At 43.4% G+C, this 25,793-nt stretch overlaps 2 protein-coding genes across 2 annotated transcripts; both read right to left on the bottom strand.

The window, feature by feature from the left end:
- Nucleotides 1-10,549: 10,549 nt before the first annotated feature.
- gadd45ga (growth arrest and DNA-damage-inducible, gamma a) lies at nt 10,550-12,302 on the bottom strand. Its single transcript, XM_045707167.2, has 4 exons — nt 12,138-12,302; nt 11,921-12,022; nt 11,592-11,802; nt 10,550-11,387 (listed from the first exon to the last, which is right to left on the bottom strand). The coding sequence occupies exons 1-4, from the start codon at nt 12,194-12,196 to the stop codon at nt 11,274-11,276; spliced, it is 486 nt and encodes a 161-aa protein (XP_045563123.1). The 5' UTR covers nt 12,197-12,302; the 3' UTR covers nt 10,550-11,273.
- A 4,744-nt stretch (nt 12,303-17,046) lies between these two features.
- On the bottom strand, nt 17,047-25,030 carry creb3l3l (cAMP responsive element binding protein 3-like 3 like). Its single transcript, XM_014171128.3, has 10 exons — nt 24,875-25,030; nt 23,593-23,730; nt 22,200-22,590; nt 21,159-21,265; nt 19,973-20,065; nt 19,227-19,333; nt 18,975-19,043; nt 18,763-18,847; nt 17,986-18,079; nt 17,047-17,751 (listed from the first exon to the last, which is right to left on the bottom strand). Exons 2-10 carry the CDS (start codon nt 23,728-23,730, stop codon nt 17,330-17,332), a joined length of 1,506 nt encoding a protein of 501 aa, XP_014026603.1. The 5' UTR covers nt 24,875-25,030; the 3' UTR covers nt 17,047-17,329.
- Nucleotides 25,031-25,793: the final 763 nt, after the last annotated feature.

Genomic DNA, 25,793 nt, shown 5'->3' with positions numbered 1-25,793 from the left:
AAGTGCAAATAAATCCCAGAACAACAGCAATGAAGATGCTGGAGGAAACAGATACAAAAGTATCTATATCCACAGTAAAACGAGTCCTATATCGACATAACCTGAAAGGCCGCTCAGCAAGGAAGAAGCCACTGCTCCAAAACTGCCCCCAAAAAAGCCAGACTACGGTTTGCAACTGCACATGGGGACAAAGATCGTACTTTTTGGAGAAATGTCCACTGGTCTGATGAAACAAAAATAGAACTGTTTGGTCATAATGACCATCGTTATGTTTGGAGGAAAAAGGGGGAGGCTTGCAAGCCGAAGAACACCATCCCAACTGTGAAGCACGGGGGTGGCAGCATCATGTTGTGGAGGTGCTTTGCTGCAGAAGGGACTGGTGCACTTCACAAAATAGATGGCATCATGAGGATGGAAAATTATGTGGATGGAAAATTATGTGGATATATTGAAGCAACATCTCCAGACATCAGTCAGGAATTTAAAGCTTGGTCACAAATGGGTCTTCCAAATGGACAATGACCCTAAGCATACTTCCAAAGTTGTGGCAAAATGGCTTAAGGACAACAAAGTCAAGGTATTGGAGTGGCCATCACAAAGCCCTGACCGCAATCCTCAAAATTTGTGGGCAGAACTGAAAAAGCGTGTGCGAGCAAGGAGGCCTACAAACCTGACTCAGTTACACCAGCTCTCTCAGGAGGAATGGGACAAAATTCACCCAACTTATTGTGGGAAGCTTGTGGAAAGCTACCCGAAACATTTGACCTAAGTTAAACAATTTAAAGGCAATGCTACCAAATACTAATTGAGTGTATGTAAACTTCTGACCCACTGGGAATGTGATGAAAGAAATAAAAGCTGAAATAAATCCTTCTCTCTGCTATTATTCTGACATTTCACATTCTTAAAATAAAGTGGTGATCCTAACTGACCTAAGACAGTTTTACTAGGATTAAATATCAGGAATTGTGAAAAACTGAGTTTAAATGTATTTGGCTAAGGTGTATGTAAACTTCCGACTTCAACTGTAAGTAAGTACCCAGATACTGAGACGATACTAACAACAACACTGATATATTTAGACAAAAAACTACAACTTTGTAATGAGTGTGACAAACACTTTTGTGAGACACAAACACACACACAGCCATACACACACACACACACACACACACACACACACACACACACACACACACACACACACACACCACACACACACACACACACACACTCTCACACACACACACACACACACACACACTCACTCACACACACACACACACACACACACACATACGCACACAAACACACACACACCTCTAGCTGACCCTTGATGCCAAGATTAAATCAGAACCAAAGACAACTTAGTTGCCACATTCAGTAACAATAACAATTGTACTAAAACACACACTCACTCACTACCTAACCCCTGATGTCCAGATTATGACTATGGTATTTAATTGGCTTAGCAGCATTTGTTTGTTTGATTCTCGTTCTTATTCCCCGCTGTGCATTCTTCCTTGAGTGAGCAGATTAAAAAAAATCACCTTCTGTCAACGTGCTGTTTGATTCACACACGCTCATTATAATCCTCTCTGCCCATTGGCCGCTGTCAGAGCCCTGTCTCCAAAGCAACATCGGAATGCCGGGTGAAGCTCCGCCCCTTTGAGGAAGGAACGGTACGTAAACATGTCAACAAACAGTGCATGTGTCAATCCCAGCGTGTGTCAGCGCTGTCTTTGAGGGGTCAACAGAGTGTTGCTCACACCTGGGTTGACCTCTAGGATTGATCTACTGTAGGATCAGTGTGATTATGATGGTTTCACGCTGGACATCTCATGCTTGGAAAACAGAGCTCTCCAGAGGCTCCAATAGTCCAATAACATGTTGATCCGATATGAATCCGTCCCATCCATGCAGAACAGAGATGGGGAAATGGAGATATGAATAAGAGAGTTCAGAGGGAGGCCCCATGCCACATGACCTTGTGCTGCAGAGGGACGAAAAGTACATTGTGGTCATAGGTCAGTAGTGGTATGCAGGAGATGCACACAAACACCCACACACTCTTTCCCACATGAACACTCACACACATGCGGACGAAGCTTTAGAAATCAAATTATCTTCACTTTACCGTCACATCCTCCTCTGAGAGAGATAATAACACAGAGAGAGAGAGAGAGAGAGAGAGAGAGAGAGAGAGAGAGAGAGAGAGAGAGAGAGAGAGAGAGAGAGAGAGAGAAAGAGAGAGAGAGAAGAGAGAGAGAGAGAGAGAGAGAGAGAGAGAGAGAGAGAGAGAGAGAGTGAGAGAGTGTAAGAGAAAAAATAATTACAAGGTCATTAAACACCAGTGGACTAGATAAACACAATCATAACAGTGCTCAAAATACCTATATGCTCTGGGACTCCTATCCAATTGTGCAAGACTAGCGTCAGCCAATCACATCTCTGTTACCAACAGCAACATTCCCTGTTTGAGCTTGTGATCTGATTGGCCGCTGCCACCCCAGCCCCTAGCAGAGGGCCCCACCCCCTCTCTATATTTCACTGTGCTCTTCCCTCCATCCCTACAGATTAAGTAACATCACCAAAACAAAAAGAGATTATTTTTGTTTTTCATTAATGGCAGAGCACCCATAAACACTGGGCTTGTTTTGCTTGAACTTGCTGATATCTGAAGGCATGGGAGAGAAAGAAGAAGAGAGAGAGAGGGAGAGAGAGAGAGCGGGAGAGAGAAAGAGCGAGAGAGAGCGAAAGAGAGAAAGAGAGAGGGAGTAAGACGAAGCACTGTTGCTAGGGACCCCTTGGTGTGTTAGTAGGGCATATGTGACGTGTTGCTATGGAAAAAGCCCATGTGCAACCAAGAGGGGACAATTGCATCAGTTCCTTCAAAAACCTTCCTTCCCCCTATAAGCAAAATGCAATTGTTATCCTCAGTTCATCCTTTGAGTGACAATGGATGGAATTCTAAATGTTTCACATACGTCTCCATGCAGACTCAAAACACTTTGTTGTTCAGTCAGGCATGGGAGAAAATGTTCAGTTTATTGTTATTGTTGACCGTCACTGTGCACGTGGTAGTGGTGATAACGGTAGTGCATTGTTCTCCCTGGGGATGGAGAGTGTGTGAGTATGAACACAGCTGCTGTTTGCTTGTCCTCTCACAGTACTGTGTGTTAGTCCACAGACTGTTCTGAAAGTTCACGGACCTGTAGATAAGATGACGGTGCAGGTGGCCAGTGGGACTTTACAGCAGTAAGTAATGTAGACATGGTTCAGGGGGCATGGCTTCAGCATATTCTGAAGATCATACCCTTCTACCCTACATTCCCTATCCTACGTAACAACATGTTATGGCCCAGTATTACATCAGTCTGTCTTGCATGTTTTTACATTCTCATCACACTTTCGAGGGGAAATAAGCTGTGTTTGTGTAAGGAGCCAGTGCATCATCATTCCCCTAATAACCCTGACCTTGGACACACAGTGACCTGAACACAAACAAGGCCTCGCTCTTTCTCTCTCTCCCCCTCTCTCTCTCTCTCTCTCTCTCTCTCTCTCCCCCCCCTCTCTCTCCCCTCTCTCTCTCTCTCTCTCTCTCTCTCTCTGTTCACTCAATGTCCTTCTGGGTTTCTCATTCACATGGTTGGAGGGGCTACTGAAGAAGAGAGAGAGAGAGAGAGGGAGAGAGAGAGAAAGAGAGAGAGAGAGAGGGAGGGAGAGATTGAGAAAGAGAGAGTACTCTAGTCATGCTGTTTACTCTTTTAAGTGTGCTGGCCATTCTGTTTTTGTGTTACTCACCAGCCAAAACAACATGCCTGCATTGACTACATTACCCTCACAGAACTCTTACCCCAGATCTAGCCTGATCCCAGATATTGAGTTAGCACCAACAGATGCAGATTGAGAACCACATGGGGAATCTGGAAAACAGTGAGGCTCTTCACCGATAATAGCATACCGGCTTCCTTTGATACTATCTAATGGATAATCTCATCGTATCTAAGGGGCAACTTATTACAACAGAGTTACTTCTCTCTCTGTGTGTGTGTGTGTGTGTGTGTGTGTGTGTGTGTGTGTGTGTGTGTGTGTGTGTGTGTGTGTGTGTGTGTGTGTGTGTGTGTGTGTGTGTGTGTGTGTGTGTGTGTGTGTGTGTGGGGGGGGGGGGGGGGGGGGGGGGTTATAAGAGTCCGCATTGCCTTTTCGGATAGTCTTCAAATAGATCCTTTAGCCTGACGCAGCCTTTCCCATCAGAACACTTGCATTTACACCTTCTAAACAGCCATCTCTCATTTCTCTCTCTGACTCACTCCATCTCTCTCTCTCGCTCCTTTCCCTCGCCCCTCTCTCTCCATCTACCTGTCCTTTCTTCCATCCATCCGTCCATCCATCCCACCAGACTGTAAACCAGCCAATCTGCCTGTAAGTCTGAATACCCAGGCACCGGAACCTGTCATCAAACGAATACGCAAATGAAGCAACAGACCGTGACTGCAGGGCAGCTGTCTCCTCCAGCATGTTTATGAGCCCATTTATGGGTCAACCATTACAATCGCATTTTCGTTTTCGTGTGTTGTACTGGCATTCAGTAGCATCTATGAATCACATGATCATGAAGGCATAAATGTCTGAAAGCATGTGTTCTTGTTTTAAATGTATGTAATTCTGGGATGTACTTGCCTATTAATGTTATGCATCATGTCATGTTGCATGTTTTGTGTGGACCCCAGGAAGAGTAGCTGCTACTTTAGCAGTAGCTAATGGGGATCCTAATAAACAACTAAGAAAAAAAAATATATATATATATGGCATTACTCCCCAGAACCTACATCTAAGGCTATGAGTGGCTGTGGCCTGGGGATTCCTGGCATGGCCTAGAGACGTGTTCCTGACGGGCTAGGCTAAACTATGTCAGTTATGTGTGAGGCTTCATTCTGAGTGTTGAGGCTGCACTGCACCCCATATCTGGGAAAACACTTAGCATTTCCGCGCCAGTGCAAGACTGGCATCCACGATAAACTGGCAAATATGGATGGCATGCGGGGAGAGTTGGAGGGTGGAGGGAAAAGAAATCGCTTTTCTCCTTTACAACCAGAACTGCTTGCCCCCACGACATGTTTGCGCCACCCCACTCCATGTTCAAACGTTGCACCTATGAACCTCATTCATCTCAAACTATATGTCTATCTTTGCTCAGTTTTCCCTCCCCTCTCCGTACTTCCGCTGCCAAGCTGTGTGTCTATAGCAGGAGGTGCAGGCCAGGCATGGCTGTGACTTGGCTGTGTGTCTAGGCTATTTAAGGAGCACTTTCTCATTTACACTGATCTCATGTCAGCTTACGTAAGCGGACAGGCCTGGACCCTCAGCCTAATTTGATCAACAGGAGGGGAATATGTTTGGCTTGACAGCATCTTACTGTACTAAGACCCTGCATAAACTAGATTGGGTTCAGTTAATGAAATGTCACTTTTCAATGTTCCACATTTTATTGTGTTTTCGAACCATTATGTTTTTTGTTTTATGTGTTTAAGATTTTTACAATTTGCTTGAGTAAAACGCACTAGGAATAAAAACAAACCTGAAACGTGATACGTCTAGTCTTACTAGTTGCTTGTGAGGTTGTTTGAGGTCGTTATGCTGTGTGCATTCTAGGTGCATCTCACCGTTTGCAGTCCCACATTAGTTTGCCTGTTTGATATTTTCCTCATTTGTATTTGATACCCCACAAACGTTATTGTTTGACATAAACTTTGGCTGGTGTTCTTAAAGGAAGGGGTGTACAACGACAAAACATATAGTATGTCTACAAAACAGTGTATTTTCATGGAAATAGGGACTAGGTGTTTACTCACCAAAAAATCACACATTTCATCCATTCAAAACGTGATTACCATATGAAGAAACCCCTGATGCAATGACTGTGCAATGTTAAATAAATCCCCGTTGAGGATTTTCATCAAGTTGAGAATGAACATCAGTTCTTACATGATTAAACAAAGCCCAATGTGGGATTTTGCACTTAAACCAAATTAGCATGACAATAGGTCTACAGTCTCATGTGGATTTTCAGGTAGCCTAAAGCACACTGATTGCTTAGCAAATCAGGTACGTTATTGCAGGGCTGAGAGAAAATACTGCAGAACCGCCGTTGGTGACCACTAATGAACACTAGACCAAAAGCCATGACCTCATACAATACCTAGAGTATTGTATGAGTATTGTATACAATACCTACCCAGTGGCCACAGTGAGGTTGTTAACTGACGGTCAAGCGAATGACTGACTGTTAATCTTGGTCATCCTCCCTTCAGGTCAGAGACAGCTGTTTTACTGTGGCTGACCACAAGGCACTGAGCTAACTACAGTCAGTCACTACAAAGAGCTTCAGTGGAGGTGAACTCGTCCCTACCTGTTCCTGACCTCACCCAGCCCAGGTGTGCTGTGTCCATCTACCTCTACCTATCCCCAGAGCCAGAGAGTGACACTGAAGCAAACTCTCCACCATGTTAACAGTCACACCGGGAAATCATTATACCTTATCCAAAACAAGGAGCAGTGTGGCGGGCCAGAGCCCGTATATCAGTGATCTGTCAGTAAGCAGAAGTGCCAGAGTAAAGCAGCTTCGCTTCAGTTAGAGACACATGCTTGGATTAGCAGCACATAACCAGCCCCAGCCAGCGTGGAGCATGAGCTCATGACATTAAACTAGGGGACAGGGGACAGTTGGAGGCACGCTGGCTGGCTTGGTGTCATCTGTCTGTTTGTGGTTAGTGTCAGGAAGGAGGAGCAGGGAGTGGGAAAGCTCTCTATTCCTCTAGCCTGCCTGTATGCGTGCCTGTCTGCCTGCCTGTCTGTGTGCCTGCCTGCCTGCGTACCAGATCTCTGTGTACTTTAGACTAACTGATCTCACATGAATAGCATGACAACAGCAGTCAGTGAAGTTGGCTGAAGCACACATGGGAAAACCTGGTGCTGATCCTCTACCTTAACCCGGCATACATATCGCTATTACAGTTGGCCCATGTTGTGTGCAATGGTTTGGGATTGTTCTAAATACTAAACTGGAGCATGTTATATGTCCAAAGCATGCAGAATGAACTTTTTTGAATTGGGACCGGGGAAATTGATGATAAGCTTCCACACAGGGAGGGAGAACAATGTCTGGGCTAGCCGTCTAACTGATAAACTCTCCATCTCCGGTTCACTCTCTCTCTCTCTCTCTCTCTCTCTCTCTTTCTCTCGCTCTCTCTGGTTCACACTTTCATTTTCCCTCTTCGCCTATCTGAGCACAGATCTCAGCATAGACAGTCAGTATGTCTCTCTTTAGCCTTGATTATGCCTGGTGCTAACATGCGTCCTTTATCTTGATCTTATCCACATTCTGATCGTGCCCACATTGCAGCCATTGCACTTACACATGGTAGTAAAATGTGTCTCTTATCCGTACACTGTGTCCGCATTGTGACCAGATATCCTGGCCCCTCCCTGCAAATGAATTAACAGATATTCTTGTGATCTGATCACAATCAGATCACAATGTGTCTATTAATCATCTACACATGCCTAGAAATATTGGCACAGTCAGAATGTGGACAAGATCAGGACAAAGGATGTTAGAACCAGGTATAAACAGGCTTCTGACGAGGTCTGTTGCTGCAGGGAGCATCGAGTGGAAGAGAACAGCAAGCAACACGAGGAGGTAAACCTGTTAGTAAACCACTAACACAGCATGTCTTTCTGTTTTCCAGCTGGAGCTCTATATTCAAACCAGAATAACCTTCTTCCCTCGCCACACTGGCCCCATGGTGCACCTGTAAAGAGAGGGTAAACAGACACGTTGTTTTTGTTCTGGGTACAAAGTTAAACTGGGTCGACTCGTGTAGAGAGACTCTATGCAGTTACTCCACGCACCCAGTAGCAGTAATACTTTGTCTTCATTTCACATTGGCTTAGGTTAGTCTTGTTGAGATACAATCTCATTTCCGAGGAAGGTAGCTTATTGACCTAGGATCTGACATTTCATATTCTTTAGAGTCTAAAACGTTAGGGGAGGGGGGGGCCATAGACAAACATGGAATTGTTTTAAGATGGTCATACTATGGATCGTTTAGCTCTTTGATGTAGAATTTTAGGACCCCTTTAGGTATCCCAAAAATATCTTTAAAAAATGATTTGATAGAATATTGATTTTGGCCATTACCACAGAAACGTGTCCCGTGACACTTGTGGGGGCCGTAGAGAAAAATGGAGAACACCATCGTGTTCATGAGAATCTCCCCTTTCCACAGTGGGGTCCCATTATTTTGTAGCCAAGTTGATTCGGATGCTCCAAACAGAAGTTGGCACATCGATTGTACCGACTTCAGACAAGTCTCCTTTGTGGGGGTCGCAGAGCAAAACGGTAGTCTCCCCTTTCCATAGAGTAGTCATTAGTAGCTTGCAAGTCGAACCGTTCGGACGCCACAGACGTTTACGTGAGAAGACCGATTTTCGGGATGTCTTACGGTCTGACAAACACCGCTCTAGCTCTGCCACCTTTCACCGCAGATGCGTGTGTGACACTGGCGGACGTGATGGATTGAGATGCATCCAATGCAAAAAAAAAGCTGATATCTCTAACTGACAGATTTTGATCGTTTTTTTGTTGTTGTTATGGTGCGTCACCTAGGGGGTTTAAGTCAATTGTATAGGGCCCATGTAAACTAGGGCAAGGAGCTATCCAACAATAGCCAATTAAATGCTACTGACTGAGGCAATGTTTAATTAACATACAAGGAGAAATTCACCATTTATATTTCTCCAAGATATGAGATTTATTTTATCTGTGGCATGACTGAAATAGTGCTTTTCATTTTTTTAAAGAAATGGGTCAAGTGTGAGCAGTCAAGGAGCTGCTATTTTGGCGTATTTCTATACGGTGTTAAAAGTTCAGACAAGTTGACTAAAGTCAAGGACTGGTGTGCTAGACTTTTGGCTTTAGGAATGATTGGCTTCAGGGCAAGTGCAAAAGAAAGAAGGAAAACCGCTACATTCACTGGAAATTGTCTTGATAGAACACATTTTGGGGAGCAATTTGTTGCCAAGACTATTTCAAGGGAGAGTGTTTTTTTTTTTATCAGATAGGGACCTGCACAGCAAGACACAACCAGCATCAGCAATATAGTCCGATTCTGCTTACATGAACAAATTACGACACTTCTCTGTTTTATGGACTTACTGAGTTATTTTGGGGGGAATGTCTTTCAGTCATTGGTTTACACCACATGCTTTATTTAGATTAACATAAATCATTTTTGACTGCATAACATATTGTCTTTTCAGTCTAGCAACGAAATGTTGTGCTATAGTTGTTTCACCCCCCTTAACTGAATGTACTTTCTGTAAATTGCTCTAGACAATGCAGTGTAAATGTACAAGTAATACTACTACACATTGGGGGGGGGGGGGGGGGATTGCAGTGGCTGCCCAGTACCTTCTAGTCCAGTGACGAATGGACAGGGGGAATTCCTATTGACTAGACTTCTATTAATCTCAACTCAGTTTAGAGGTCTTCTTCTCATAGAATAGCATGATGAGTGTTTACAGGAAGAGTGTGTGTGGGTGTGTGTTCCCCTTAACTCGGACTCTTTGATGTGGACGTGTTTAGTGTCAGCTTAGTGCCACACCACATCCACCTTTCCTCTGACTGCCTGAGTCCCTTTCCAACTAACAGCCCACAGCCCGGACTTTCAAGACCATGTCAAGGCGTGTGTGTATGCATGTGTTACTGGAAAGACCACATGCATACACATGGCAATTACTCATAGCTGTGCTCACTTTTCCTTTTGAAGAAGTTTGAATCTTTCCTTGGTTTGTGTAATGTTTTACGATAATGTTTGTGTGCAAGGGCTATAGCATCTCGGAAATCTGTCACTCAGGATGTGCAAGCGTGCATTGCTATTTCCTAACAGCATGCAATCCCTTTCAGTGAAACAAAATGTGTGCAACTGTACTTCATGATTTATTAAGAAAATCCAGTTAGCACACTTCCCCGGTCACACACACACCATCAGCCTCCCGCTGACAGTGCAGAAGCCATGCTCTGGAGACAAAGAGAGCCCTCTAAGGCATAGGCTCCTAGCCCCTCTTCTCCAGCCCGCCCCCGTCTCTGGCCCCCCTGCCCTGGTTCCTGGCTCCTGCGGTTGTGCAAGCTGTTGCAGTAAGCAGCTGGTGTATGGGTGAGGGAAGGTCACTGCTTGCTTGCCTGAATACGTTTTTGTCTGAACCGCTAGTGTTGCAACTACCTCATTCTACCTGTTATTCTTACTCTCTCCGTCACCCCCCTGCACCCCCCTCTCTTTCTCACCCTCTCTGAAGCAGCCTGGGGTTCTTTGTGCCACACTTCCTGCCTCACCTATCTCTGTCCAATCAGATGCCACTCTGCAGCAGGTTCATCCTATCAGATTCCACTCCATCAGAGACAGGGTCAAGTGAGTGCAAACTGCTCATCACTGGAGATTGCGGCACAGAACAATATTTTTTTTCAAATCACAGCAAAGAACTTGGGTAAAGTTTAAAGCATTTATTAACAAATTGTGTAAAATGTGTTTACAGTTTCATAACAAACAGAATGACACTAAAATAATCAATACAATTCATAGTCCAACGACTTGATGTTTGCCAAGTTCATTCAGTGGTAGGCTATAAGAACTGCTTGCATCATATTAAGAAAGTTATTGTCTCTGAGTTTCAATCCGAGCATTCCCCAGTGTCTTTGTAAAACTTAAAAAATGAAGTCCAATATTTTCCTTTCTCTTCTGAGAACCTTCTGAAGTCCGTCTTCTTCCACATCTCTTTCTGCTACAAGAAAACCACCTTTACATCCAGCCATGTTTCACATTTCACAAGTCCATCTCTTCTCCTCCCTCCTCTCTCTTTCTCTGACCATCTCCTCAGTTCACCCCTAACTCTTGACCTTAGCCAGGGCAGCTAAATGGTCACGACCTGTCTCTGTGTACTGCAGAGTCCATTCCAGTTCAACTCCCTATCCTGGTCTGGGATTTCATGACATGACATGGGCCCAGTCCACATACACCTGAGCCAGTCCACATGAGTAATCCAGAACCACACTGCCTTCCCACACTGCACCCTGGGTCCTTGGTTACAGCCACAGCCTTATATTCCAATAGACAGGCAGGCTTCAAACCCGGGGGGGGGGGGTTCCGATTTATTTGATGCTTTCTTCGTCATCTTCATCATCATCAAATGAAGCATGCAGAGGGTGTAGTTGTTCAGCGTTCAGGTAGGGTGATGGTGGGAACCCAGTCATACACACTGCGGCTCTCCTCACAGAACAGATGCAGTTTGTCCAAAGCAGGGTCTTTCCACGATCCAGCACCAGGGCTCTGTGAGGAAGAGAGAGGGAGCAGGGATTAGAATCATCACAATCACATCAGATAGACAGCTACTCTATATAATATAGAACTAGACTGAACGAGTGACATGCTTATTGCTTTTGACTGCGCTCAGGGCGACCATTATCAGCAAGAACTATGGGTAAATCACGCTGACTGGATGACTCGTGACCAATCCTGTAGACCAGGACGTACCGTGACAAGAATGCAATGTGCGTCCTTGGGTTCCCCAGTTTCGTCCGTGCCCACGAGGTCAGCCAGGCGCTCGATGTCGTTAACGCGCACCACGTTGATGTAGTTATCGAAGCAGAACGCCTGGATGAGGGTGAAGTGGATCTGGAGCGCGATGTCGCATTCGTACTCCTCGTCTGTCGCCAGAACGCAGAATGCCACATTGTCTGCGTCACTGTTGAAATAAACACGAGGCAGTTTAGAAGCGGGTCCTATGCTGTAATTGTACACTACGCCATACATCGGAGCATGAATACTTATTGCATGACAAAAACCATTAGGAGTGTACTTACACATTCATAACTTTGGCAGACTCGTAGACTCCCACGGTAAGATAGTCCTGTTTCTTTGCAGACACCAACAGCTCCTCCAGGGCTGTGCCTGCAATTTGCACTCTGAGGGGGGAAAAGATACATCGGTATTATTCATCTCTGCACACTGTCATTACATAGTAACACATTATCAAAAGGTTCAGACTGCATTAGTTTGTAAAATGTCTAGGCTATTTACCTATCGGTGGTATCGAGTGCGTTCTCCTGTCCACGGATCTCTTCCAGTTCCAGAGTCATGATTGTAATCCAAGTGTATATCGGGCTTGTTCAATAATTGATAGATAGATAGATACAGGCTGTCAATTCACCGGCAGCTCTTGCGTTATTCTGGGCTCTTGCAGCGTTGCGGTTGTTATATAGCAGGTCAGCGGAGTTTCTCGGCAAGAGGCGTGGTTTTCCCCTGCTGACTGTCTTGATTGGCTTTGAGTATGTGCCGAGCAAAATGTCCCTGTGTGTTACAGTTGCGCTTGTTGACAACCCCACGTGGGGCAGGATTACAATATTACAAGAAATCCCCCCACCTTCATTGACTTTTGCCTTGGCTCGCTGCCAACATCCAACATCAGCACTGTGCAAAACTGAAATTTCCCCTTTCATATCAATTTGAAAACACCCCACAGAAAAGAGGCTATGGGACAGAGGCTTGAAACGAATAAAACTTGCAGAACTGAATAAAGCTCCCAACCTGTACTCTTTGTTCAGTTACGGTATTAAAATTGACATGCACTCACTGGACATGTGAAGCCTACATTGTATTGTCTCTTATAAAACAAAATGAAGGTTATGCATAATGCGTTTCTTTAGGGCTATTTAGTATTTATAGGTAATAATGCCTTATTGGTTTGCAATTGCACCAAAACCAAAAGTTGTAAGGATTTTGGTATCGGGGCTACTTGCAGCGCAACGTTAAACATAAAATGTGTGCCTTATCTATTTTCTCAAAGTTGTTATTGGGTCCAATACTTATCTGAGCAGCCAAGTGAAATACGTTTTTTTTTTTTGTTTTTTTTTACGGAGAAATGACAAGCGGAAGAGAACAGCTTGCACGCGGCACACGCCAGTGTTTTGCATCTGAGGCGCAAGAACATAATTGCCCGTCTTGGCGCGTGGCGATTTATCGCCAAGACAACAGCCGCTGTCAGAATAATGGCGCGTGCCCCACCTGCCTCCTGTTCTTTCATGATGAGAGTGGGGCCGGTGAGAGTGGGGCGGGGGGGTCAGGGTGTGTGTAACTGCAACAGCTACTGCAACAGCTGCGGACAGATGCACGTGCTCACTAAAGCCTCGTTCTTACCTGGTTCAAAACATGCTTCCTTTGTTCATATCTTGTCCACATTCTGATTGTGCCCACATTTTCAGAAATATGTACACATGGTACTAAAATGTGTCTCTTATCCGGTCACGTTGTGACCCACATCCTGGACCCTCCCTGTATGCAAATGATTTGACAGCTATTCTTACAAAATAATATGTATTTATTTATTTTAAGACACCTATTGACGGCGTAAGTCAATTGTGTCACCCGTCAATGATTTTAGAAGGCGGAAAATTATTTAAATGTTTTCACTGTCCAGATCCGTCTTCACTTGTAAGGTATCCAGACACAATGCATGCCGAACTACCTCCCGAAGGTGGTCAAGAAGATCTGATCACAATCAGACCACAATGTGTCTTTTAATTGTCTAAACCTGTCTGGACATGTGGGCAAGATCAGAATGTGAACAAGATCAGGACAAAGGATGCATGTTAGAACCAGGTATAAACAGGGATTAAGAGTGGCACAGGCTGGCCCTTTCACTCTTTTATCATTCTGATTAATTGTTTGATTGATACGTCTGATAGCTCGTTGAAAGAGTCAACATACTAGCTCTATAACAGTTATCAACTATTTGTCTGCTATCCACACTCCCTTTTTACTAATCTGTCAGAGTTGCCTATGAATAACGACTTGATCGGCCATCTCATGAACTATTAGCTCTGGCCTAGGCTACAGAGCACTGAAATTGGAATACAATTCATGGCCAATCCTATAGGTACTTCACTCTACTAGGACTAACAATAGAAAGTTAGATAATACATACGATTGTGAAACTTGTTATAATACAGGGACTATTACTAGATCTGATACAGGCCTACATAGGCAGGCATCATTTAAAACAGTGTTGCGCCTTAGTCAAAGGATGGCTAAAACGGTTGAGCCCTGCACGGGCATGAATTTTAAGCCCTACCCATGTCCGTGACGTTAAGGCCCTACCCTACCAAGACCGGATTGCTTCTGCCAAATTTAAGACCCGGCCCAGCCCTGCCCTGCTTTGCCCTGCCCGACGCTCTAAATCAGAAATAACTTCCTCCATTAGTATATCCATAAACTTCTCCGATCTGTCTGTCACTCGCTCCCTGCGCACAACTCACTCTGCATGCACTCTGCTCATGGCTGCTCTGAGTCTGTGAGTTTCCATAGCAACAGGCTCTGCTTGGGCTGCTCTGCTCAATGAAGAGACATGAGACAGCAGTTAGCTGTCAGCTACTTTTCATCACCCTAAACTCTGACAAAACTCAAGGAACATTCTTATTTCCGGTGAAATAATGTATCCTGTTTTATATTTGATGAGGTTTAAGTACGTCTGACACCGCGTTATGATCTTAGTCAGATATCACTGTACCATACAGCAAAGCACAAGCAAATGGCTCAACTACAAAATGTTAGGGATCAATTGAGTGATACCCGAGCCTTGCCCGTACCCTAGTTATTGATGAAATAAACTGGCCCTACCAGGCCCTAACCCTTCATATGTCAGGGCTGTCAGGCTCGAATCGAGTAGCAGAGCTCTACAAAACTGTGCAGAAGTCGCCACCCGGTGGTAGTAAATGATAATGACCTTTACCCTACATTGCCAGACACAGCTTGTTGAATAACAAAGACTCATGATCACACTATTATGAGTCATTTATTCCTTATAGAAAGTGGTGATCATGTGCTGTTATTCATTCTTCTGTTGTAAGTGTTGAATCAATGATGCTATCACACACTATCCTATACTTCCATCCACCCCTCCAACCTCCCCTCATCCTTCCATCCACAAATATTCCAGCATCCATCATCACACCTTCTTCACTCCATCCCGTCCTACATGCATCCCATCTTTAAAACATGTTTCTAGTTAAGTACAATTGTTTAAAACGAGGGGCCCAGATCTGTTTGTGCTCTTGCACTCTACAGCCAAAGTGCATGTTTCAACTAAAACTTGCTAAATTTTGGTATGACAATGAGTGACAGGGATTTTTGGCATGATAGCACAGACTGGCACTCAGGCTAACAATTTGCAGATGTCTGAACACATTTCTACTTAGCAAGTAAGTGTAATTGTAGTATGCAGAGAGGACTGTTGGAGGTGGAATTGAATGTGTAACTATTAGGCCCAACGGCTGTCAATTCCCAATTTACTAAAACAAAAGCTTAACCGTCTTATCAGAGGAACTCGTCAACGTTAGTTAAAAAAAACTCCATATTTATTTAGATTACTTTTGACATTGAGCTTTAAAGCCCCAAAAACAATGAGCAGCCCGGTTGTCTCCTCCTGCCTCCACGCAGGCTTGCGCTTCTGCTGACTGGGTGGGCTGAGAAGCCTCTACTTCAGGCTATTTTGATAGATGATACCAAATGAGCATCTTGCTCAGCTTCTATAGCTTCTAGTGGCCAAGACTTTCATAACATTTCCATGACGACCCAATAATGTAGCCTATATTTTAACAAACCCATCTCATGAGACGGAAATAACCTCATACCTCAGGTAATTGTCTTCCAACGAAGAAACCATTTCCATGAGCATTTTGTATTGAAGATAGCCAACTAAACTGGAGCAAAACATGGTTTACACAATTAGACCAAAGGGTAGGCATTCCATGTTTTTGATTTAACCGACTTGGAAGACCAGGTGTGATGAATTTAGTCAATCACTGGCCTAAGTGCGACACTTCAGGAACAGGGTTGCCAACCTCTGAACTAGACCTTGGGAGAATCCCTAGAAAATTAAACATATAGCTAGATCTAACAAACTGTGGTAACACCAATTTCTGCACAAAGAAACAGCACACGTGTAAGCAATGTTGCAGCACCATGGTCAGTAGCACAAAACTCATGACAATCATTCATTTAAAAAAAAAAGGGGACTTTTAATAGTGACGTTTAATGTCATACATTAAATTGTTAAAAACGAACATTACAATCATTCCAGCCTATTTACATTCCAATTTCGGACTATGGCATATCAGTGCTTCTTTTCAACCTGATTAAACTACATCTTATCTCTTCTTCGACATATCAAAAATAACAAAGAGTTCCAATACCATTTAGATTTCATAATTCACTGAACCGAAGAAAAAAAAAAAGAAAAAAAAAATGCCTCACTGAATGAACTGACAGGTCATTACACTTGAGTATAGTTATACTGCAACACTGAATTAACAAAGCTAATATATATTTTAAAAAATGTTCACTTCTCCATATGACACAGCGAGGGGTAAACAATATACTGTAGGTCCAGAGAGTGAACCACTGGATGAAGGACTCAAACAGCTCCTACCTAAAAAGGTCAAAACTAGACACAGTTCCGTCACTGGCACTGGAAAATGGGGACTAATTCCAGAGCACTCCCATTTTCAGTCATTTCAATTTGTCAACAAGCTAAGAGCAAAACAAAGAAAACACTAGAGAAAGCATGAAAACCCTTGTTACAAGGAAAATACCAAAAGATGTCTACAAAATCCAAATGGCCAAATGTCCTGCAATGTCTAAAGCGGAGTTTACAGACAGATCAACCACTAATCTAGCGTCATGAGTATAAATTTACACTATGGATGCTGAATGTGCAAAGTAAACTAGCAGAGGACTAGACATGCGCTATGGAAGGAATTGGTCATTCGCTAGCAAAGTACTTAGCAACAAGACCTGTTGGAGACACACAAAAAACACAGATGGCAAGAATTAATCATTTTGTTTTTCAAGAGAGAATTTGTGTTTTAAAGTCTTCAGCAGTCATGCGATTTCAACAGATGACTATCCCCTTTCATAGTGTACTTCACCCCACCCCCCTTGATGAGAGGATAACACATAACAATGGAACTCTCAGTAGTCCATTCTACCACTGGAACAGAACATCAGAACAAAGTGCTCAAAGAGGAACAGAAGTATCCCCAGGAGAAGAAGGAACAGATAGAGGGGGAATACTGTGATAACAAAACATCTACTACCCCCCTTCCCCCCCAAGTTTCAATCAACATTATCAATAACAACTGAAACCTTTGATTAGTCCCCTTCATCCTAGCCCCCTTCCGCCCTCTGTTTCGTTGATTCAAATATGGCTCTTCTGTCTACATCTCATCCGAGCGGTGTTGCTGTATAATGATGGACGTTGGCTTCCTGTCGATCCAGTTTTCCTTGGTCCCTGGAACCTCGTAGGCCACGGGCGTTCCCACTGGATCTCTGGATCCCTCCTGCAGGCCCCCGGGCCCGGCCCCCGGCTTCAGCTCGTTTTGACCTGGTTTGGGGAAGTCTGCAGACGAGTTGCTGTTGACTCCGCTCTCCGTTTCCGACTGCTCCACCTTCTGGTAGTCTGGTGTGTGGTTCTGGCCTCCAGTGAACATTGCCTTGGGGTTCTCTACCTTGGGCACTAGGAGGAGGCTGAGAGGGGGCGGCTCAGCGCTGTCAGTCTCCTCCACAGGCTCAGAGTAAGCCAGGGGCAAGTGGTCTGGGGTTTCATCAACAACCACTGAGCGCAAGGTCCTGGACACAACTACAGTTCAGAGGGAAAAGGCTTGTTAACATATTCTGAATTCTTACACAAGGTTTCATACAGCACCTTAACTGGAAGAGACAGGAAATATTTGTGAACAATTTTAGATGTTTATTGTTGTATACATAGCTTTTCTTTATACTCTAAATGAATGTTATTTTCAACAGAAGAACATGTTATTCATAGTTTAGACATAGCTTTAGCATTTGAGACGACACTTCTGTCCTGACTTACCGGAAGAGGGGGTGTATATCTCCTTCTGTCCAGGGCTGCGGCCAAACGGATTGACAGAGGGGAAAATGATGAGGCAGAAAGACAGCAGGAACACCTGAGAAGAGAAGGGGAAAAAAAACGTAAGAAAGCTGTTAAAAATGTGGTGTGTGCGACCCAGATTTACAAACCCAATAGATGAGGTACGTCGGTCTACAAAGACGAATGCAAAAAGTATTTTACTGTGTAAAAAAAAACGTTATCTTCCATTTGTTTTTCTATAAGAAATATAATTCTCATCATTACAGGACCAAAGCAGCGCTCTCGTCTTTTGTTAACCGAAGCGAAAGTACTTGTTGGTTTATGTTTCCGTCATACCATGGTTTGGCAGTGGGACAAAATAATGGCTACTCCCAAGTTGCTTTGGCCTCAATAGAACACTTCCATAAAATAAACTAGTACAGTACAGGCAGGCACTCCTTGAGAACCATATGAAACCACAAGCAAGCCTCAATCAGGGTTGGTCTATAATGTCCCAAACAGTTGAAGCTATAAAAATGTCAACACAGGCTGAGCTGGCAACCTGAAAGAGCAGGATGTAGCACCCACCATGTTAAAGTTTAACTTCTATTTGAAAAAGGTCGACAACCAAAAATGTCAACCAAATACATTTGCAGACGTAAACTTGTACGTGGGAGTCCTTCAGTACTAGTGTTACCACTAGTTTGAATTCCCAGCATCCCAAACAAAGGATATGTGGTGGTGTGAGTGTAAAGATCTACTCTGTGTTAGTGCTCTTACCATGACACAGGTGCTGGTGGTGGTTGTCTTCATGGTTGACATCTTCATCATGGACTGCAACTTCCTTAGCTGCTCTATCAGAGACCTAGACAGGGGGAGAATAATAATACCCATTGGACATTTTCTCAATATTAGTCTATCAACGTTCATTTTGTGATGCTTATCATAACACCATTCATTCCATAATCATGATAACAGCAGTGGTGTCTTACATGTTTTGTTTCTGCAGTTGTTGGACCTTCTTCTGCAGCTCCTGGTTGTGAGCGGTGCAGATGGAAACCCTAGGCACCAATCAGCAATAACTCAGTCAATCAAACACACCTTTTGACCCAATGAAGACATAACAGGCTAAACATTGGTGAAGTGAAATGGTGAAATCAATCATACAATGACTAATACTTTATTAGTACTGTGTGTGCTGGCTTTCAATTCATTTTCAGAGATCCCGCCATTCGTTCTCGCACCTGTTCTCCAGGCCGTCCACGTACACCTTCTTCTTCTTCCTACTCTCCTGGGCCGACTGCTTGTTGCGGATCTTCCTCCTCACCCTCTTCAGGGTCCTCTCCTCCGCCTGCGACAAAGAGAGCGAGAGCGAGAGAGAGAGAGAGAGAGAGAGAGGAGGAATGGCTACCCATCACATGCTTGACATGATTGAGCGGATAGTACACAGTGCTGAGGAGCAGTCTGCCGTCACACTGCTGGAGCCAAACAAGCTATCTGGGACGGTTTCTCATTTGGTTTGATAGGAAGTGATTCTGCAGGGTTTCATTATTTTCTCTCTCATTTTGAAAAAAGGTCAACAAATAATGACGCTGTAGGCAAACGTGCGTGCAGGAGAGATATCTACTATTTAATAGACATTTTCTGTTCACTGGCCAAATATGAAACATAGATTACAGAGGAGGCTGGTGAGAATGTGCTCATTGTAATGGAATAGAGTCAAACATGTTTCCATATGTTTGATACCATTCCAGCCATTACAATGAGCCCATCCTCCTATGGCTCCTCCCACCAGCCTCATCTGATAGATTATGCCTTCATAATAGCAAGCTCAACCCTCTGAAGTAGCAACAGATTGTGTCACACCTCCCTGGCTGTCATTTGTAAGGGGTGCTCCCTGAATGCCAATTAGATCAATGTTTACAATGGTTTCTAGGTTGGTCTCCAGCGCGTCAACAAGTATTTGTAATAAATCAATGGAGAAAATGACCTTAGTAAGAGGCATGCAGGACGGTATGGTTGCTCCTTCCTTAGCGAGAAGTCTCCTTTCCTCATCAGTCAGAACAATCTCCTTGAACTGGAACTAAAAAGAAGAAAACATTTGTTTTTTTTATGAGATGTGCTGAAGATCTGCTCAAGGCCATAGGTACACCACTTTGCCACAAAGATTATGTCTGGTGAGATTACATTTTGTTCATGTACTCCAGGGATCATAACTAGTAGCCGCGGGCCGATTATGTTCTTGAGTGGCTGGTCAGGAGGCCAGAACATAATTACAAATAATTTGCTGAATCCACTAGTTAATGATCCCTGGAGTACATTAACAAAATATTCTCACACATTATCTTATTATTTGACCCTGCTGGTCATCTAGGAACATTTGAACAACACTCTGGCCTTAATGGCCATGTACTCTTATAAATCAGCATCCGGCACAGCCAGAAGAGGACTGTCCACCCCTCAGTGCCTGGTTCCTCTAGATTTCTTCCTAGGTTCCTGCCTTTCTAGGGAGTTTTTCTTAGCCACTGTTCTTTCTACATCTGCATTGCTTGCTTGATGTTTGGGGTTTTAGGCTGGGTTTCTGGATAAGCACTTTCTGACATCTGCCGATGTAAAAAGGGCTTTATAAATACCTTTGATTGATTGAGACTGCAAATTGACCACAAGGCCAAACAGATATTTGACTAAAACATTTCAAACCTTGCTTACATTTGTATACAATCTCTCTATTAGGCGTGGGAATACTTGGGAACAGATTTCCCAAATTAAAATAACTTTGATCCAATTTCCTGGTGTTGTTACAGTTTTAAATAATTGATCATATTGGGGGAAGGGGGGCAAATAAAACCAACCGCAGGCCAAATTCAGCCAGCCAGTTGGGGAACCCTGATGTACAATCAATGCCATTCTTACTAAAACAATGAGTTTGGCAATAAGTTTAACAATGGTGAAACTGCCACTTCCATTTGCGACAGTACATCAAAGAAGTTACTGCAAACAACGGACATGCGATAAAACAACGGGATAAGTACTGCCATTTTTTTGTACAACATTGGGCGACGCTCCTCACCTCCTCTTCGTCAATAAAACAAAAACAGCCTTTCCGGATTACATCTTCAAGACTTGATCATCCTGTTTCCTCGTCTATAATACTAATTTGATTATGTGAAACTCACCAGATCAGCTTTGTTGTTCTGTGTAGAGTCCTCTATGGCGAGAGAACAGGGAGGTTCTTCACTGGAATAGATCTGTTCCATTTCCATCCCCTCACTGTCCAGGTCGTCTGATGAACAGGAAAGCACAAAAACACAACATACATATTGTTTCTGTTCACATGAACAGTAAAGTTCTCAAACCTTACTAGGATACTCTTTTGAAATCTTCTAGCCCGAGGACAAGTGTCTAGTGACTGGACTCAAATCTGCTAGACTTAATCCCCAAAACATGGACGAGATAGACTAGCACCACCTAATTCCAGCTAACTGATCTTTATAGTTGTAATGGGAATATTTAAGATGAATAAAGTTCAAATTCAGTTAAGAGTCATTGACACAACACTTAACATATTTAAGTTTTCGCTTTCTGTAATACACATGATTTCCAGTGTTCTGCTCAAGTACGGTTCTATTGATAGTGATAGACACCAGACTGGAGGTACAAGAACCGAGGACACTGATTATTATTGTATTCTGTGAAACTGTGATTCTGTACCAGCTGACCCATATCACTGCATTTGATTTTGACTTCCTACAAGGCTCTTAGCTGGCGCTTACAGACCACTTGGTACCTTCTGATTACAATTAAAAATGGCATGTCTCCAAGAGGCCAGCTGGACATTTTCTCTGCTTCTGTTCTGGAGGTGTCTCCCTGCCTGTTGCAACTTGTAATAAACCAGATTGATTTCGGATAGATTTTTATCAACGACTGCTCTCCTTTTGTTTCACCTGGAAATTCCCCATTACAATAGTTGATTTGCTGGCGTGCTACATTATTCAGGATTCATGACCAGCTGGGCTAGTGGGTGTGCTGTGTATGGTCAAACCTGGGAACCTCTTCATTTGCAAAGCCCCCTAAAGTTAGTCTGTAGACACTCAAACTACCAACAAACTATCCAATTAGTTGAATTGTCAAGAGCCAATTTGATGTCATGCAACTATTCATACCACCCAAAGCTATGAACCTGCTAGACAAGTATAAAGGTCTAGATCAACATTTACCCAGATCAATAAAGACATCCATGTCAGGCTTCTCAGCCCTCACACTCTGTAGAGCATTCATGTCTCCTCCCTGAAGTAGAGAGTAGCTGTGGTCCGTTTGCACAGCCAGGGCTTCAGGGTTCTCAGCCTGGAGCTCCAGGGCCATCAGGGGACTGTCGGAGTAGCCCGGGCTGGGCTGGGAGTACCCTGGGCTGGGTGCGGTATCACTGTCACTCCCCTGGGGGCTGGGGCAGGCCAGGAAGTTCTGGCCAACTACGCCCCCAGTGCTGCTGTCGTCAGAGATGCCGCTGTCGCTGCCCAGTGGAGAGTGTGAAGCACACGAGGCGGCCATGTTGTCTTCTCCCTCCAGCAGGCTGGAAAGGAAGTCCTCAGTGTCCATGCCTGTCAGCATCTACAACAAACACAGCAGGACATTGGTGTCCATTCAAAATGACTGTTTATTCCACAAAGAGAAAATGTGAAAAAGAGTTATTCTGCTTTAAAGTAAGGAAGTAGTGCAGAGCAATTAGTGCTTTTTGAAGTCGGTTCAGTTTCGGTCAATTATAAAAAGATAAATCAGGGTTTTCGATTTTGATATTATTTTTTTTAGATATTAAATGCACTTTGCATTATGTGGGTTGAATGCTGTAACACTTGATAACATAATTAATAAAAAGTCCCATGATGGTAGTGGTTGTCCATTACTGCTTATCACATATGAAACCATCATTAAGTCAAATTACTTTACTTAAATAAAATATGAATTATTACTATTATTTAATTCCAGATAATCATCTCATCTCTATAGAGCTGCTGCCTATGCTGTCTGACAAAAATCACTATTTTAGTAGTTTTTCAAAGTAAATATGACTTCTGAATACCAACTGTCAATTACTTAGATGATGTATTTTCAGGCTCATGAAGCAACTGCTTTCTATCCCTGTCGATCGCACGTTCTCTCAGTCTCCGTGTCTGCTCCGTTCAGACCGGACAAGTTTAAGCGGGCGCGCAATGCATTATGGTTATTATAGTTAATTACCACGCTTTCTGCACTAAACTATGTAGAATATTGGCCTGTTGGAAACGACAACTTCCTACTACATCGCACAGTTCAGGCTTCATCTGATTTCGCTCTACAGAAACTGCACATCGAGCTCACCGAACAAAAACAAAATGGAATTAAAATTAATGAACCAACTTCAATACAATTAGTTGTTAAAAAAAATCTAAAAATAACCGACATTTCAGTTAATCGCTCAGCACTATAAGGAAGTTTAGCACATTATTGATGTAAAAGGATAAAATAAATATTTCTGCTTTACTACATACCATTAAATTAATGGTTTGTTCCCTGACAATTACTAAACTGTATTAGCAAACATAAAACAGTCTTATTCCTAAGTGGGAGACATACATCTTGCTCGGCGAGCCAGTTTTCTAGCCCATTCCCATCTGTGAAGAAGGGATCGTTGGCTCCAGTCTCTCCATACTGGCACAGGATCCCCAGAAGATCCACTCCATCCATATCAGGAAGATCCTCAGTGACTGACATCTGGGGAAACAGAATCAGCAATGTCACCATTACAATCAGGAAATATAAGACTTTGGTTTGGGGGCAGGTCCAGTTCAATGAGGTGTGATAAGAGAATTGTGACCGAACTCATTCTTGTTCAAATAAAAGGCAAATATATTGGAATATCCTACCCAATAACTGTATCTTTAATTTTAAATTCTCTAACATGTCAATTCTGGACACGAGCTATTCTGGAGAGAGACTTAAGTGAGAGTTGACACCAGTCACTAGTGTTCGGCAGCCCCCACCCAGTATACAGCTGCGCTCTCCCATCAATGACCTCATTCTTAGACATCGTCCCGCCCACTTCCCCCTTTGTCACATGAGAAGCAACAAAACAAGCCAGTTTACTGCCGCGTTCATATGCAAGTCGGAACTAAGAAACTCGGAAAGGTCCGACTTGCTGATTCGTTGAACGCGGCAGGCGAATAAATAAAACCAGTAAGCATGTCGGAGATTTCCGAGTTTCCTAATTCAGACTAGTACATGAACGCGGCATAAAATGTTCGTGATAATATTGCACTTCAAATCTGGATGAAGTACTCACATTTGATATGAACTGCTGCTGTGAAAAATCTACCTCACAAATAAATGTAAACCAGTTTGTGCTCAGTGGGCCGATGGTTAGTTAGTAAGCTAGCTAGGTAACGTTAGCCAGATACATTGTTGCCGGCCTAGTTTATCTTGCTATCGTTACCTACAAGAAAAAGCATTGTTAGCATAGAAACATGATGCACTGACAGTGCAGACACAAGGGTTAGTAGGTAGGCCCGGGGCCCATCAGATTTACCTGGTTAGGCTAGTTAGTTAGCTAATCAAGAGTTTGCTTGCCAAAACTACATATGCTGCATAGTTGACCAGCCAATGCACGTTCCATGACCTACCAAATTTGACAAATAACTGAACATAACATTTCCATAAAATATAAAGAATCGATGGTCATAAACTGCACACGACGGCTTTACACATGTTTAAACTGACAGCAGCTAACGTTATAACGTTAGTAATGTGCCAGCACGACAGATTCATCTGCAAATATTGCTGAGGGCGTGGTCGTTGTTGTATGTGTTCGTTTATTAATAAAATAAATAGCATTAATTTATCATGTCTCAAATATACTTACCTTTCTCAGTATACTGCCTGACAAGTTAGAATAGCATTCGAGTGAGTCAGTGAAGCTATTTTCGTTGTCTATTCGGCGTTACTGTCTGTAAGGTCTCGTAGAGTACACTCTCAAGTATGACTACTCTCTTCCTGATGAAATCCCCTTGCAGTTCCAACAAGACAGAAATTGCGTCATCACGTATAGACGAGTCAGCATGCGTAATATTAGTCCATTATGGGAAATGTAGTATACTGTGTACAATACAGTATGATTACAGTACTCAGATTCAAACTATACTAAACCATGAATCAAAGGCATCACAGATGGATGAGGTTTACTGCTTGTGAAAATGTATTGTTGATAGGATATAATGGCATTTTCTATCATACGTACATCTTTGATATTTTTTTTCTTCACAAAATATTGAGCTGTATGAAGAGAGATATACTGAGATGAGGGCACGACAAAGCCTATTCCCCCTCAGGACACTGAAAAGATTTAGCATGGGTCCCGAGATCCTCAAAAGGTTTTACAGGTGCATCATTGAGAGCATCCTGACTGGTTGCATCACTGCCTGGTATGGCAACTGCTCAGCCTCCATCCGTAAGGCACTACAGAGGGTAGTGCGTAATGCCCAGTACATCACTTGGGCCAAGCTTCCTGACATCCAGGACCTCTATATCAGGCGGTGTCAGAGGAAGGCCCTAAAAATGGTCAAAGACTCCAGCCACCCTAGTTATAGACTGTTCTCTCTGCTACCACACGGCAAGCGGTACCGGAGCACCAAGTCTAGGTCCAAAAGCCTTCTTAACAGCTTCTACCCCCAAGCCATAAGACTCCTGAACAGCTAACCAAAGGGCTACCCAGACCCCTCTTTTACACTGCTGCTACTCTCTGTTTATAATCTATGCATAGTCACTTTAACTCTACCTACATA

Source organism: Salmo salar, chromosome 24 (genome assembly GCF_965601325.2).
Source record: "Salmo salar chromosome 24, fSalSal1, whole genome shotgun sequence".
Taxonomy (NCBI): domain Eukaryota; kingdom Metazoa; phylum Chordata; class Actinopteri; order Salmoniformes; family Salmonidae; genus Salmo; species Salmo salar.
Note: the sequence above shows the minus strand (reverse complement) of the source record. Positions and strands in the feature narration are given on the sequence as shown.